Source organism: Bubalus kerabau, chromosome 19, assembly GCF_029407905.1.
Source record: "Bubalus kerabau isolate K-KA32 ecotype Philippines breed swamp buffalo chromosome 19, PCC_UOA_SB_1v2, whole genome shotgun sequence".
Classification (NCBI taxonomy): domain Eukaryota; kingdom Metazoa; phylum Chordata; class Mammalia; order Artiodactyla; family Bovidae; genus Bubalus; species Bubalus kerabau.
The window spans coordinates 60,878,096-60,895,071 of NC_073642.1; the positions used below are offsets into that span (position 1 = coordinate 60,878,096).

Consider the following 16,976-nt stretch of genomic DNA (forward strand, 5'->3'; position numbering starts at 1 on the left):
CACCCCCATCCCAGCCCCCTTCCAAGAGCTACGTGGGCTTCCATGAGTTACAACAGAGCTCCCAAACTTCTGACATCCAGAAAGAGAAAATCAAGCATCTGTGAGCTTCAGCCAACAGCCCCAAAGTCTAAACCAAACTGCTTTCTTTCATGGGGTCCAATCATCCTGCAACGCCCCCTCCCACCCCCCAGTTTCCACATCAAGGTCAGAATTCATCAGCTCATCTGGCAACTCCAAGGGCTTCAGCCAAGGCGGCAGCTCCCCCTACGCCACCCTAACCCCATCCTTACAAGGCAGAGCCCCCACACTCCTAGACCAGGAGGCTGCCAGCTGGGCTCTGCCTTGGGAAAACCCTTGGGGAAAAAACCTGCTCCCTCATCCAGGAACTCGAAACCTCCCATGTACCACTGCTTCCACTTTCTGAGCCTGACCCACAAGAGTTCCAGCTGCCCCCCTCCACTCTCCTCTGATGGGCACAGGTGCAGCAGCTCATCCAGGACCTGGGGCTCCACCAAAGGAGGAGCAAACATAGGAAGTCTCCAGGATTTCTAGTTCTTTCTAAGGGCCAGTGGTATCCTATCCTTAAATTATTAAAAGAAAAAAATTTTTTTATTAAAGTATAGTTGATTTACAATTTTGTGTTCATTTCTGCTCTACAGCAAAGTGATTCAGTTATACAGATATATACATTCGCTTTCATGTTCTTTTCCATTATGGTTTATCACAGGATATTGAATATAGCTCCCTGCATTATACAGTAGGACCTTGCTGTTTATCTGTGGATTATTTTTTAAGTTAAAAAAAGGGGTCCCAGTCACACACACCTTCTCTATTTACAACATAAGAAGACAGAGAGGATCAGTCAGTTCAGTTCAGTCGCTCAGTCGTGTCCAACTCTTTGTGATCCCATGAATCGCAGCACGCCAGGCCTCCCTGTCCATCACCAACTCCTGGAGTTCACTCAGATTCATGTCCATCGAGTCAGTGATGCCATCCAGCCATCTCATCCTCTGTTGTCCCCTTCTCCTCTTGCCCCCAATCCCTCCCAGCCTCAGAGTCTTTTCCAATGAGTCAACTCTGCGCATGAGGTGGCCAAAGTATTGGAGTTTCAGCTTTAGCATCAGTCCTTCCAAAGAACACCCAGGACTGATCTCCTTTAGGATGGACTGGTTGGATCTCCTTGCAGTCCAAGGGACTCTCAAGAGTCTTCTCCAGCACCACAGTTCAAAAGCATCAATTCTTCGGCGCTCAGCTTTCTTCACAGTCCAACTCTCACATCCATACATGACCACTGGAAAAACCACAGCCTTGACTAGATGGACTTTTGTTGGCAAAGTAATATCTCTGCTTTTGAATATGCTATCTAGGTTGGTCATAACTTTCCTTCCAAGGAGTAAGCGTCTTTTAATTTCATGGCTGCAATCACCATCTGCAGTGATTTTGGAGCCCAAAAAAATAAAGTCTGACACTGTTTCCACTGTTTCCCCATCTATTTCCCATGAAGTGATGGGACCAGATGCCATGATCTTAGCAAGTGAGGTCAAAGACACGAAGGGACTTAGAAAAGGAAGCGATAGCCAATAAGAGCCGTGATTTCTATGATTTTTTTAAAATTTTTTTTGCGGGGGATCCGATGGAGGGAGAGTCCCCTGGATGGACGATAAGAACCTCTGAGGTGATCATTTTTCAGAATTGGTGCTCATGGGTGCCCCAAGTATGTCCCTTCCACACACAGGTGTACACACACATACACAAAGCCACTTTCCGCTTCCTGCATGAGTAGCTCTCTGTTGATTGACACAAGAACCTGTTTCCTGTAAAGTCACAGCAAGGAGGCCATGCGCAGGCATCTTCCTTGCTTGGGCCTGCGGGGCAGACCTGGAGAGAGGATTGCTGTTAAGCTGGCTCCAGTCACTTGGATGCGGTGAGGGAGGGCCAACTGGTAACATTTCCTAGAGACAAGCTCCACCCACCTGCCTGTCCTCCAAGCCTCCAAGCTGCAGGGGCAGGGTTCTCATTCATTGAGTGAATGGCTCCCAGCACCTACTGTGTGGCAGACACCATTGTTGTGGCTATTTTTTATCATAGCTACTGAGAGCAGATGTCATCCTTTATGCTGGGAAAATGTTCTCCAGTCTTCAAAGAGCTCAGATGCACCCTCATTCAGGGTGAGCGGCCCTGGGGCCACACAGCTGGGAAGCAGCAGAGCCTGCCTGGAACCCAGGTCCCTCCCCAAGCATTCAGAGGCTAGCATCCTATTCCTGCTCTTGGATTCCCAGATCTGGGCTTATTATAGAACCATCTCCCATAACTCGAAGGACCCAGGAGACTTCCAGCTCCAGCAACATGGGAGACTAGAAGCCTGAATACCCTTCTACCACAGCCAGAAATGCTGGATAAAATGTAGTAGGCATGTTTTAAATGCAGAACCACACACACACACACACCACATGCCAAGGTAAGCGATTTCCCATGGACCAGATGGAAAGGTGCTACAGAAAACAGGTTACTAAACTCACAAGTGTGCTTGACATCTCCTTGGTTGCTCAGGTTGCGGGAAGAGGTAAGACTCTGGGTCCCAGAGGGTGGAGACCACTGCCCAAAGGCAGAACCCTCAGAGGCTCCCCTTCTGTCAAAGGGTGACTAGAGAAAAAACCTTCCCACCAGCACAATCCAGGAAAGAAGCACATGTCTTTCAGCCTGGGCTATGTCTAAGAAAACAAAGGAAGAAACATTCACCTTTCAGAGTATGCAGCCAGGAGCCTCTGCACCATTTTGGCTGGGGCTTCAAGTGCAGAGAACCCACTTGATTTAGGGACCCCCAAGACAATTTAGTGACATGAAAACAGAAATCCTGAAGGTAAGTTCCCACAGCACCCTGGCTGGAACAAACACAAGTTCTCTGAGTGCCAGGCCCAGTAACAGGGTTCTGCAGATAGGGTTCAAATAGGATGAGCTCACGGCTCAGAATTACGAAGTCCCCACAGAAACAATCCACCATGTTAGGAGACCAGACAGACAAAAGCATCGGGCTTGGAACTTCAGCTACCTGAGCAGCCTGATGACTGTAAAATATGCATGCTTAGAATGCCTACAGATAGCATCCTTATCTGCTGCTGCTGCTTCTGCTGCTAAGTCGCTTCAGTCGTGTCCGACTCTGAGCAACCCCATAGACGGCAGCTCACTAGGTTCCTCTGTCCCTGGGATTCTCCAGGCAAGAATACTGGAGTGGGTTGCCATTTTCTTCTCCAATGCATGAAAGTGAAAAGTTAAAGTGAAGTCACTCAGTCGTGCCTGACTCTTAGCGACCCCATGGACTGGAGCCTACCAGGCTCCTCTGTCCATAAGATTTTCCAGGCAAGAGTACTGGAGTGGGGTGCCATTGCCTTCTCCGATCCTTATCTGGGTGGAGTGCAAAGTTTAAAGGAAAAGGGACAATGGAACAAAGAACAGACATAATACAAAACCAAACAGAATTTCTTGAAACAAAATTGAACATAATAACTCAATGGACGGTTTAAACCAAGGCAAGAATGAGGTAAGACCAGTCCAAGTTCAATGCATGAAACAGGGCACTTAAAGCCGGTGCGCTGGGACAACCCTGAGGGATGGGATGGGGAGGGAGGTGGGTGGGGGGTTCCGAATGGGGGACACATGTACACCCATGGCTGATTCATCTCAATGTATGGCAAAAACCACTACCATATTGTAAAGTAATTAGCCTCCAATTAAAATGAATAAATTAATTTTTTTAAAAAAAGAATGAGATTAGAGATAGGGACAAAGCGTGAACAGAGGGATTGTGGGAAGAGAAAGAGAGCAAAGAAGAAGGACTAAAGAAAAGAGGAGAGAGGGAGGAAGAGGAGAGAAGAGTTAGGCGGAAATGAAGCTCACGGTCCATCAGTCAGTCAACACCCACATACTAAGTACCCACATGTGTATTAAGCATGAGCAACACTGGCCATCTGGATGGTAGATAATGTGTCATTGGGCGGATGGATGGTGGAGGGCTGGGTGGATGGGTAGGGGGAAGATTGATGGGTAGGTAGCTACAAAATGCTTGAGTGGGTGGGTGAAGAGACAGGTGACAAGCAGACAGTGGGTACACGGGTGAAGGGCGGACAGTGGGTGGTGGAGAAATGGATGAGTACATGACTGCGTGAAGAGTACAAGGGTGGGTTGATGAGCAGGTGAATGAATAGACCAGTGGCTGAGTGACTAAGTGGCTGTATAGAGGAATAGGAGATCTGGTTAGGTCGGTGGGGAGGTAGATGGACGAGTTTGTAAACTGATGGGTGAAAAAGAGGGTGGGTAGATGGAAGGTTGGGTAGGTACGTGGATGCAGTGGTGAGTGGGTAGACAGTGAATGGGAGCTTTGGGAGTTTAGTGGGGAGATAGGTAGTGAGTGGATAAACATGGATAGGAGGGTAGGGAGATGGATGGATGGGAGGTGGTGGGTTGATAGTAGATGGTGGATAGGTGGATGGATAGATGTTTAGAGAGCAAATGAGTGGCTGGACGGGTAGATGGGATAAATGGATGGATGGGTGAAGACAGCCCATCACCCTCACCCACCTGGGCTTTGGCCTTCACGGCGTCATACTCAGCCTTCATCTGCTGCTGGGCATCTTCGTCCACGCTGGGGTCCCCGATCCTGTTGAACAGGGAGGCCGCCTCCTCCAGCAGCCGGTCCAGGAGCACCGCCTGGTGGTCCGCGGTGTGCAGCAGCACCTGGGCGTGGCTCAGCTGCCACTGCTTCTCCTTCAGGCTGGACTGCAGCTCCACGGGGGGCGCGAGCGCCACCGTCATCTTCTGGAACCAGCGGTAGAACTCATCCCGGGCCAGCAGGTACTCGCTCCAGTGCAGCCACACCCACTCGATCCGGCTGCGGGCGGAAGCCACAGGCGCGGTGAGCATCCCCCACCTGGCTCAGGGCGGGGAGTCCGTACCACTGCCCCCTCCCCGGTACAGGAGGGTTGTGGGTGGGGGGCACAAGAACACCCTCTCAGGCCTCACCCCAGTTCTACTAGACAAGACCCTCCTGTCTGGGAAGCAAGCCCCATGGGACTGACCACTGGGGAAGCTCAGATTCCAGACCCGCTCTGAGAACCCCCAGCCTGCTGATGCCCTTGGCCACCAGAACCCCAAATCCGAGCCCAAAACTCCCATTAGTGATGCAGTGTCCTCCAGTCACTCTCTCTGGTGTCTGGACTCCGCACATAGCCACCCCGTCTCCTACTACATGGGTGCCCACTAGCTGTCCCAAGAAGGCTGCCATGGGGAGTGTGTGTATATCATCATTTGCAGAGGAAATAGAATCTGTGGGCTCGTCACTGCTCAGTGACAGAGGGCTGGGGGCCTGTGTGTGGCTCCCAGGCATGTCACGAACTCTGCCTCACCCGGCCTCTGCACCCGCCTCAGTTTCCCATCTGTAACATGGAGATGGGCTATTGGTGCAGCCAACATCCAGCCACTTTGGAATTCCAATGAAAGAGCTTGAAAAGCAGAAAGCAGGGAAGTCCTGTCAGTCCGCTCATTCTGATTTTACTAAGATGGAGAGGATGCTGGTAGCTTCTACCCATCAAAGACCTCCTGTATGCCGAGGGCCACGCCTGGCTCTTGACATTTGTATCTCCTGCCATGCTCCTAATAACTTTCTTTAAGAAACACTTAATGATATCCATTGTCCAGATGAGATGCATGAGGCTCAGAGAGGTCAAGGAGCTTTCCCGAAGCCACACAGCAAGTAACCAGCAGAGCAAAAAGTAATCTCAGGTCAGAGCCCACCCCCACCAGGCTCCCTGGTACAAAGAGAAAATCTGGACTAAAGTGCTAACAAGGCAACAGGGCTTCTTCCCCCCGGGGCCATTCGGCCCCTTCTGCTGGAGGCTGCACACAAGGCAAGCCTCCTAAGAGGCTTGTGGGCAAAACACGATGGGCTCCCACTGTCTACTATTATCATTAAGCTCGATTATAATTAAAAAGAGGCAGGCAGGGCTGGCTGACATCCCAAGAGAGCATCCTGTTCCCAGCCATCCCTGGACCTGAGAGCTGTCGCTCGGGCAGGGAGCCCCAGGCCAGCACAGGGGTGGGCATGGCGGGCCGGCAGCAGGCCTGCAGATGAAGGCCTGGCAGGGTCCCTGGCCGCCCTACCTGTGACAGTGGATCATGTAGGTGACCGTCTCCTCCCACTGGGCCTTGATGTCTCTCAGCCGAGCCAGGATCTCGGTCTTCTGGTCCTCGTGGCAACATGCCAGAAGGGCTTCGGCCGCCTGTAGCACCACATCCACCTTCACGCGGCCCTCTGGCTCCAGCTGGCATATTTTCTGTTGTGGACACGAAGCCAGTAGTTAGACAACACGACAACAGCCAGAGCCTTGGGAAGACGGTGGCATAATGCAGAAAGAGGCAGGACATGGAGACCAGAGGAGCTGGGGTTCGAATCACAGCCCCTGCCCCTTCTCCTGTGACCTCAGGCAGCCTGCTGAGGGGTCTGGGGTGAGAGCGAGCTGTGATGGAGATTAATTAGCACAGAACCAGCCAGAGCTGTCCGATGATAGGAGTTCTCTCCCTTCCAAAGTTGTCCGATGATAGGAGTTCTCGCCCTTCCAAGGCTGTCCGATGATAGGAGTTCTCTGCCTTCCAAGGCTGGCTGTTTCCAGCTGTGTAAATCCAGACAAGTGTCACTGTCTCCCTGAACTTGGTTTTCTTGTCTGTAAAGTGGGAGTATAGTCGTACTCAGCTCTCAGAATTTTTTTTTTTCAGACTTCACTGAGAAAATGCACCCAAAGTGCATGTCCCAGGATGCGGGGCCGTGAGAATCTGCCTCTCAGGTCTACTGCCCAGAGCAGGCTCGGCCAGGGGCCCCTGTTGAGGCTCCAGAATTATCTCTGACTTTAGAGCTGGCACCAAGGCCTCAATCCCTCAGCTGCTGCCACCAGTGACCACAAACAGGAACGTGAGGGCAGGCCTGTCCCTAGGGGACCCTGGGCTCCTCGGATGGGTTCAGGATACCCCAGGGCCTTACCAAACTCCCTTAGACTCGCAGGGCAGCCTAAGAAGCTCCTGTCCTCCTGGACTCGGGGTCAGACCTGCATTGGACTGACCTGGTCCCTCCCAGCCTCCCGGGTTCCCGCCTCATTTTCTCTCACAGATGATTCCCTCTTAAACTTCCTGCACATTTAATGTCATCTTGGCCTTGGCTTTTTTGGAGGACTAAGGCTGACACACAATGTCTAGCAAATAGTACAACTCTGATCAGCATCAGCTACTGTCATTACTCATTGTTATTATTCCAGCTCTTTGGCAAATAAAGCTTGGCCTCTGTAGGCCAACTGGACTCCAATTCTGTGGCTACCTGTGTGACCTTTGGTAGGGCTGTGAAATGGGGGGAGACAATGGTTACGCTACCCAGGGTTATGGTAACTTGTGTGATAGGAGAACCATTAGCACATGGCCTGGCCCTCACTGGATACTCCATCACCCCACAGCTGTTCACTGTTACTGCTACCTTTTACCTGCCTTTTGATTGCATTTACTGACAGCACAGCCTTTGCCTAAAGCTCCAGCTGTTCCCCAGCCTGTCTCCCTGAGGCTGGCAACTGGATTTCTCAGACTGATGTCCCAGTGGGCTGGCCCATCTGAGCCCTCTCTGTGGGTGGGGTTGGGGAGGGCCTCCTGCCCTGTGCCATGCTGCCCCACTGATAGCCGTGAGGCCCCAGGCAGGTCACTCAATCACTCTGAGATGGTGATAACAACACCCTGCTTTGTCCACCTCATAGGGTTATAAAATTACTTTTTAAAAACACTATTAATTGGATCATTGATATGTGAGTATACTTTATGAACCGTTGAGCAATTATGAGAAGACTCTTGAGAGTCCCTTGGATAGCAAAGAGATCAAACCAGTCAATCCTAAAGGAAATCAACCCTGAATGTTCACTGGAAGGACTGATGCTGAAGCTGAAGCTCCAGTCCTTTGGCCACCTGATGCGAAGATCCAACTTATTAGAAAAGAGCCTGATGCTGGGAAAGATTGAAGACAGGAGGAGAAGGGGACCACAGAGGATGAGATGGTTGGATGGCATCACCGACTCGATGGACATGTGTTTGAGCAAGCTCCGGGAGATGGTGGAGAACAGGGAAGCCTGGCGTACTGCAGTCCACGGGATCGCAAAGAGTCAAACAAGACTGAGTGACTGAATTGAATTATGCAGACCCTCCCCCAACATGTGCAAATGGGCAATGATCCCAATCCTTTTTGTTACTTAATATGAGACTTCCCTGATAAACTCAGTTGGTAAAGAATCCGCCTGCGATGTAGGAGACCCCGGTTCAATCCCTGGGTTGGGAAGATCCACTGGAGAAGGGAAAGGCTACCCACTCCAGTGTGCTGGCCTAGAGAATTCCATGGACTGTATAGTCCATGGGGTCGCCAAGAGTCGGACACAACTGAGTGACTTTCACATGAGAATGGTTAATGATGATGATGATGACAATCATGAGAGTATAGAGGGCTTCCCCACCTACAGGTATTAGCAAAGAGTGAGATTAAGCAAGCTCCTTCCAAGGGCTGTGTCTGTGTGCTCTGAGTGGGGTGGGGTTGGGATCTGCAGAGTGAAGAATGGGGAGATTCCTCAAGAGAAGGAAAGAGCTTATGTTTGGGGTTTAGGAGCCAGGCGGAGCAGCAGGATTTGCAGGACTCCAGAAGGTAATGGGGGCAGCAAACACCCAACAGGGACCCCAAGTCCCACTCAGCAGTGAACAGCAAAGGGAAAGACAGAGACACCATAGTGACTGGTGGCTCCAGGGCCACCATGGAATGTTCTGGACTAAGTAAGATCATCACCCAACCCCTGCACAGAACATTTCACACCACTCGGGAGCAGGGGTCCCACAGGGTGGCGGAGGATGAATATCTTGTCAACCAGGGAGACCTATTTTGATTAGAAATAATAATAATAATTAAGAATCTGATGTGTCTGTGCTGGGGGGCAACTGAGCCCATGGGCCGCAACTACCAAGTCCTGCACACTCTAGACCCGCACTCTGCGACCAGAGAATCCACCACAGTGAGAAGACCAAGCACCGCAGTGAAGTGCTCACCACATCTAGAGAAAGACCATGCGCAGCAATGAAGGCCCAGCACAGCCAAAAATAAATTAGAAAAAAAAAAAGAATCTGATGTTTCTGACACCCAGAGCTGTGGAGACCGCACATCCACTCCCAGCTGGCAAGATGGGCACTACAGTGATTCCAGTTTTACCAGCAGGGGTGCTGGGAACCCGCAGACACCTCAGCTTTGCAGAACCATCTCTGCAGCACTTCGTGAGGCCCCCTCTACAGCTGCTGCCCAATTTAAGCTCAGTCAGAACCCAGCTCTGTGAATGAAGAGAGCCAGCAGCTTGGGGAAGGAGCGAAGTTCAATCTCTGCCACACCAGAAGGAACCAGCCAAGCCTGGAAAGGCCCGGTGAGGTCAAGGGCCCCTCCCCCAAGGTCCAGTATCCTGAGCGTGTGATCTGCCCCAGGCCTCTGGACCTTTGCCCTCCAATTCCTGGCCAGGAAGGTACAGGCTGGACCAGGCGGACGTGGGAGACCTCAAAATTCACGGCCCTTTGCAGGGGGGTTTGCCTGTTGCCTCCTGCCAAAGAGAGTGAAGCTGGTCACAAAGGCCGGCAGTTCACAAGCCCCACCCGGCCCGACGCAGAAACCTCTGCCCCCAAACCGGAATATCAGCCAGAGGCAGGTCTGCTGCAGGCCTGGGGACCAGAGGCTGGGGCTGAGCTGGCAAACAACTTTTGAGAAGCAGATTCCACCTCCTTCTCTGCCCAGTGATTCTGCTCTTGGGCTGGTGTGCGGTTCTTCTACAGCCCGTCCCCACAAGGACGAAGTCCAGGAGAGCTTGCCAAGAGACTTGAGCCAGCTGGGACGGGGTCACAGAACTGCAACGGCAAAGCAATTCTGATTCAAAGGAGCCAGGTGAGGGCAACAGTTAGGTGGGGTTGGGTGGAGGGAAAAGCTCAGTGAGAGGAGAAGCAGGTCAGGAAAGCTGGGGGAATATAGTAAGGGCTTTCCCTCTATGCAGCCAAGGCCAGATGGGCACTCCCCTGGGTACTAATGCTGAGTACTGTGCTGAGTGCTATGCTGAGTACCACAATGGGCACTCTCCTGAGTACTGTGCTGAGTATTATGGTGGGTACTATGCTAAGTTCTATGCCGAGTACTATGATGGTACTATACTGAGTACTGTGCTGGGTTCTAGAATCTGGGATGAAAACAAACATGGCCCAGTGCTTGTGGGCTGCGCTGGGGTCTATAGACAAGAGCACAGACAACTATAAAAGAGCCATGCTGCTGCTAAGTCACTTCAGTCGTGTCTGACTCTGTGCGACCACATAGGCGGCAGCCCACCAGGCTCCGCCGTCCCTGGGATTCTCCAGGCAAGAACACTGGAGTGGGTTGACATTTCCTTCTCCAAGGCATCAAAGTGAAAAGTGAAAGTGAAGTCGCTCAGTCGTGTCCAGCTCTTAGCGACCCTATGGACTGCAGCCCTCCAGGCTCCTCCGTCCATGGGATTTTCCAGGCAAGAGTACTGGAGTGGGGTGCCATTGCCTTCTCCGTAAAAGAGCCATAAGAGACCACAAAAGTGGAGCTCCAAGGAGGGGTGCGGGCAATCCAAGAAGCCTTCATGAGGAGGCAGCACTGTCACCGAGCCTCAGTGCTGCACAGACACGTGAGATGGGGGCTCCAGCAAAGCTGGAAACACACGGCACGTCCAGGGCATCAGACTTTTGGAAGCCAAGTCCTAGGAGATGTGGCAGCTCTCTGACCATTAAGGGGCCTGGCAACCAGTTAGGAAGCAGCCTGGCTGAGGCCCCAAGTGCAGGGCCAAGGAGGCTGGGAACCAGAGGGTGAAGAGACAAGATGCTGTGACCTAGCAGACCAGCCCCCGGAGGTACAGGGCGGGGCCGGGGAGAGTCCACAGACGGTGTCCCTGCACTGAAGCCGTGAGGGACATTCCCTGCCCTGGGCCGGCTCTGCCAGCGTGCCCTGCCCTTCGCCAAGTGTGCCAGTAAGCTATTGGCCTTGGTCCTTCCTGCCCGCTGCAAGGCAACAACTAGCACTCTCCCCAGGAGCTAAGCTGAAGCCCAGGGGACAATGGAAACTCTCCCCCGGTGCTGTGGACACAGCAGGAATTCAATCCCAGACCTGCCCGCCCCAGACCCCACGCTCTCCTCCTCCCCCAGACTCCTCCATTCCCTCCCACTGCATCCCCCAACCTGACTCACTGCCCCTCATTCAAGCCTCAGCAGTGACGTCACTTGTCCCCTGAGGCCTCTCAGGGGCACCCTGAGGTGCTAGCCTGGGGGACACCAGCTTGTCCCAGGAGCAGCCACTCTCCAGTCTCTTCCACAGAAGATGCCCACCTACCTCCTGGAGGGACCGGCAGGCTTCCGTAGCCCCTCCGCACACAGGAGGGCACCCCACAGCCCTGAGAGCACAGGGGGCACCCCACATCCCTGAGAGCACATAGGAGGGCACCTCACAGCCCTCAGCACACAGGAGGGCACCCCACAGCCCTGAAAGCACAGGAGGGCACCCCACAGCCCTGAGAGCACAGGAGGGTACCCCACAGCCCTCAGCACACAGGAGGGTACTCCACAGCCCTGAGAGCACAGGGGGCACCCCACAGCCCTGAGAGCACACAGGAGGGCACCCCACAGCCCTCAGCACACGGGAGGGCATGGGACCTATTCCTGGCTACACAGCTACTAAGCTTCAGAGCTGGACTGAAACGCACATCTGGTCACTCTCCAAACAGGCACTGGGGACGCACATGGCTGAGTGGGTGGAGGGAAGGCACCCAGGCCCCAGGCACCAGGCCCCAGGGTGAGGGCCCGCGGACTGCAGGCGGGGAAGGTACTGCTGCTCCTTTTCCCCAGAAGGCAAGAGTGAAATGTTTTCTTACTACAAAATCGATGTTGAAACATCGAAGCACACAGAAAACGAGTGGGTCTGAGCCCCGTGGGAGAGCACAGGGTGGGGCGCCCAGGATGCGGCTCCCTCCACCTAGGCTCCTGGCCCAACGCTCAGGGTTTCAGCTGATGGAAGTGCTCCTGAGCCTTCCGGGGCCCGTTCACTTGCCCTTGCCAACAGCCCTTCCTTAAGGATCACCTTTGCCTTCACCTAACTAAGCCTGACCCACCACCACGGGGTGATGAGCTGCCCCCAAACCATGCAAGGTGCAAAGGGATAGCATGCTAAGACAGCAAGTGCCGTGCAGGGCTGTTCACAGATAGGGAGCATCAGGAGCTGGAACTGGGGCTGGGGGAGAGGGTCAGAAAAGACTCGTGGGCAAGGTGGCAGGCATTTCACTTCACATGGCACACTCAGACCCAAACGAAGGGATTCCAAGCAGAGGAGACAGCATGCACCAAGGCTTGGTGGCAGGGAATCTAGGCTTCCTGCCAACAGGAGGGGATGGGTGCCCGGGAGGTGGGCTGGCAGGGGAAGCCAAGCCTAAAGAATAGGGTCGTGTAGGTAGATGGAGGAGGACCTTTGATGTCAGGTGGAGCTGGCTTTTCTCTGGTGGGCAATGGGGAGCCATGGAAGGTTGCAGAGGAGGAGAACAGTATCATGAACCCGTGTTAGGGACGTACCTCTTCCATACTTGTATGGCTGCTAGACTACATGTATACCTGTCCCTGTGAGGCCATAAACCCAAGCATAGGGTGTGCTGCCTCCATTCCACTGGTCCAGGCTCCTACATGGAGATGGTCAGTGATGCTCTGAACTCAGCCCTGGGTTCAAGCCCTGACAAGAGCAATTCCTTGCATTCTGGCCCATCGCTGTGTCTAGGGATCCATTTCATTATTGAAAAGTGGGGACACGGCATCACAATCTCAGGGCTCTGGGAAGCTGACAGCACAGGCTCGAGCACTTAGCAGCAGCTGAATGAACGTCACCGCCCTTCCCCCACTGACCTGGCAGAGGCACCCATTGATAAACGACGATCGGTGACAGTGATAATGATGAGAAAGGCCGAGACTGACAAGGGAAGGGACTTTGGCTGCTAACTCCTCTCCCCACCAGGCTTGCCCCCTCCCTTCAACCCTGTCCTTCCCAATCTCTGCCTTGTGCCAGGTGGTGGGTAGAGCCAGATTCCAGCCCAAGAAGAGCCGCGGCAGGGACCTCAGGCACAGGGAAGCAAAGACGGGGTGGGAAGCAGGGCCGGGGCCAGCTAGGGGCAGAGACCACCTGGCTGCATGGGGCCTCCTGGAAGGACAGGCGAGCCAGAGAGTAGCCTCTGGAGCCTTACAATGAAAGCGTGATCCTAGGACCCCACGGCAGGAGCGTGTCAGAAATGTCACGTCCACCTCCTGGCTGAGAACCTGCACTTAAACCCCAGAGACTCCAAGACAGCTGAGTTTGAGAAACACTGGTCTGTCTACTTCTGCCATACAACAGTTGGGGAGTAACCTGAGGCCTGAGACGGAGGGACAAGGTCAAGGCCGCAGGGTTATCGAGGCCACGGCCTCCGCATACCTCAGTCTCCCGCAGCCTGGCCTCCAGCGCCGTGCGGGGCCCCTGGGTGTTGTCATTGATCTGCAGCCGCTCCTGCACGGCCCTCATCCACTGGCGGGCGTCCTCCACGCTCCTGTCGAAGCCCTCCTGGGGCTGCTGAGTCATGGCACCTGCAGGGGCTGAAGACAGGACCCCGTGAGATCAGACAGACAGCTGAGAGTGCTTGGGGGTGGGGTGGGGGGGACAGGGAGGCAGTGGGAAAGGGGGTACTGTGGAGAGGCCCCGGTTGGCTGATGGGCGGTGGGCAAGGATAAGGGAGGCTGACCCTGGGGGTGGGCCCAGACCCCCAAACCCCAACCCCCAACCCCCAACCCCTTCCTGATGCTCTGATGCTTGACACTGGTGACACAGCCAGAGGCAACTGTGTTTGTCAAAGAGCCACAGGACACGAAATGGTCCGAGAAGGAAAAACAGGTCTGGCCTCTCGGGGTGGGGGGGGCGGGCAGGGAGAGCGGGCCCAGGGTGTTGGGTCGGCAAAGACTCTTTGTCCTAGCTTCCCTGCGCCCCTCTGATGCTACCGTGGGACTCAGGAGCCACTCTCTTCTCTTTGGTTTGAAACCCTTTCAAAAGCCGGTCCTAAAACATGCACAGGCTGAGATGTCTGTGACAGATACTGAATCTTGAATGGAGTGGATCAAAACCCTCAAACTAAAAAAACACAACTTTTTGGCATCGGCCAGGCTGATGCCAGCCCCTAAACCTCAGCTGGAATGAGCATCTCAAGCCAGGGACCCCCTGCGAGCCTGGTGTCTTGTTACTTCTACTGCTTCACCAACCTGGGTCCCAGGCAGATGCTGGCTAAGCACTTTCACTGACCTACATACCACCTGGGGTTTCCCCAGGGGGCTCAGTGGTAAAGAATCTGCCTGCCAATGCAGGAGACTCAGGAGATGAAGGTTCCATCACTGGGTCGGGAAGATCCCCTGGAGAAGGGCATGGCAACCCACTCCAGTATGCTTCCCTGGAAAATCCAATGGACAGAGAAGCCTGGCGGGCTACAGTCCATGGGGTCACAAAGAGTCAGGCACGACTCAGGCTCAGTTGACTGAGCACAAAACAGCATACACAACCTACACCTGGCAGCCACTGACAATCCACTGACTTTGCCTTTGAGCTGAGACCCATTGCCTTCGGGGACACCCGCCTCGGGGCAGAGGTCATCCCGGCTAAACCAATCCCTTTGCCATCCTGCCCCCTCCTCTCTTACCTTCTAGTTGTGGATATAAAGTTTCACATTTTTCTCCTGTAATTTTCTTAAAATCCCATTAAGCCCAGGAAAAACTCTTCTGTGTTTCAGTTCTAGTTGTCTGCTTATGGCAACTATAACCCACTTCGGATTAGTTATTTATATCTGCATCTTAGGTGAAAGGATTGTGTCTAGCTTATCCTCCACTCTCCCACAATGCCTTGCACAGAGTAAAGCCTCCATCAATGTTGAAACAGCCCTGCCTTGGTATAAACTGTCATGCGCCCCACGCCAACCACAGTATTTGTTAAAATGGCCAGACAAAACTAGGAACAACCCAGATGCCCAGCAATAGGAATAATTAAGTGAAGTATCACATACTTGTACTTCAGAATATTATGCAGCCAACAAAAAGTAAGCTTGAAATGAATTTGTGATGGAGAGTGCTTAGGCTCTAATGATAATATAAAAAAAAATGCAACAAAATTTATCTTTAGCAACCCTGGCTCAAAGGGCTTCCCAGGTGGCACTAGTGGTAAGAAACTCGCCTCCCAATGCAGGAGACACAGGAGATGTGGGTTCAATCCCTGGGTCGGGAAGTTCCCCTGGAGGAGGAAATGGCAACCCACTCCAGTATCCTCGCCTGGGTTATCCCATGGACAGAGGTGCCTGTCGGGCTATAGTCCATTGCAAAGAGTCAGGCACGACTGAGCCCTGGGTCTACAGCTAATAAAAACAAAGGGACTTCCCTGGTGGTCCTTGCTTCCACTGCAGGGAGCGTGGGTTTGATCCCTGGTTTCAGAACTAAAATCCCACATGCTGCATGGCGTGGCTAAAAAAGTAAAAAATAACAACAAACAAAAAGACCAAAACCACAAAAGATTATGCCTAGAAAAGGCTGGTTAAGCCTCATCATTACAAAGCCCATTCCCTGGTGGTCCAGTGGTTAGGACACCACGCTTCCACCGCGGGGGGCATGGGATTGATCACTGGTCAGGGAACTAAGATACCCACAGCCTCACAATGCAGCTCAAACAGACAAAAAACAATGTCCACGTGATGAACTGGAGAGAGGGGTGTGGGCAATTGGCAGAAGCCACATCCCACGTGACCTCAGGCCTCTTTGCTCCCGTGGAGGCCATGTGGTTAAGGACCATTGTCTGGTTGGTGGAATCACAGTTGGAAACTTTTCTGTTTCCTTATTTTTCTTCTCAGGCACTGTGAATTTTCCAGAAAGGGCAATCATTAAAATGAAAAAAAAAAAGAAATTCCTTAACATTGGCTGAATTGTTTGTTGTTTCTCAATCATCAGTCGGTTGTTCAACAGGGGTTAACTGGGAATCTGGGCATCCTGCCCCACCCCGGCCCTGCACTGGGAGCTCTGCCATCAGATGGCAAGATGCACGCTGGACAAGGGGAAGGCAGTGGGGGACCCAGGGTGGGCTTCCCTCTGGGACCTGGGCTCCCAGAGCTCAGTCTCCCAACCTGTTGTTTCCTCTTCAGAGCTGTTTTGATGTTTTTCTAACAACTTAATATGTTCCCTGCAGCCACCCCCTGCCTCTGAAAGCTTCCTTTGAAAAGTACATTAGAATGTGCAGGCGTTTAAATTGGTTCATTGTGGCCTTAATCTCTTGTCTGATGTGTGACTTGACTGGCTTCCAAAAGCTCAGCTTTTATGTGTTTACAAAGCGATGAATGGGAGGAGCAGAAGCAAGCTCCCAGAGTTTCGGATGACAAGGCACGGGGAAGCTCTAAGCACCACAAGGCACTGTGGTTTTGGAGACTCCTTCTTCCAGTTGGAAATGCCTGGGGCCTGGGAGGCGTGGTGGTTTGGAGACCCGGAAACACGTCGCAGTAGAACACTAGGGGTCCAGCAGGGTGGGGCAGGGAGCAGAGGGGCCCCAGACCCACGAATCAGTCTCAGAGGCGGGCTTCTAACCTCGGATGGGGGACCACTAATGGTAAGCTTGGTGAAGTTGCAGGCAGAGTTCAAGAGACCAGGGTCTGTTGGCCAGTTCTGCCAAACCACTTCATTCCAGGTCAATGAAACAAACAGGAATTAAGCACATGCCCCTGGCTAGGCTTTATGCTACAACCTCGGGAGCAAATAAGTGGGCACCATCCCTGCCCCAGGAAGTTTCCAGAAGAAAAGCTACATTTGAACATGTGTAAGGGCTGCAGCCAGGTTGAGGATTTGAGGGGAGA

At 53.1% G+C, this 16,976-nt stretch overlaps 1 protein-coding gene across 3 annotated transcripts in view; it reads right to left on the minus strand.

Annotated features, from left to right (window-relative positions):
* SYNE3 (spectrin repeat containing nuclear envelope family member 3) overlaps positions 1 to 16,976 on the minus strand; it is a 103,530-nt gene that overhangs the window by 46,358 nt on the left and 40,196 nt on the right. For all 3 annotated transcript variants that reach the window (XM_055555597.1, XM_055555594.1, XM_055555596.1), the window contains exons 2-4: positions 13,547 to 13,704; positions 6,154 to 6,326; positions 4,576 to 4,885 (exon numbers count right to left, since the gene is read on the minus strand). In XM_055555597.1, coding sequence (XP_055411572.1) covers positions 4,576 to 4,885; positions 6,154 to 6,326; positions 13,547 to 13,704 — 641 coding nt within the window. The remainder of the gene's footprint in view (positions 1 to 4,575; positions 4,886 to 6,153; positions 6,327 to 13,546; positions 13,705 to 16,976) is intronic.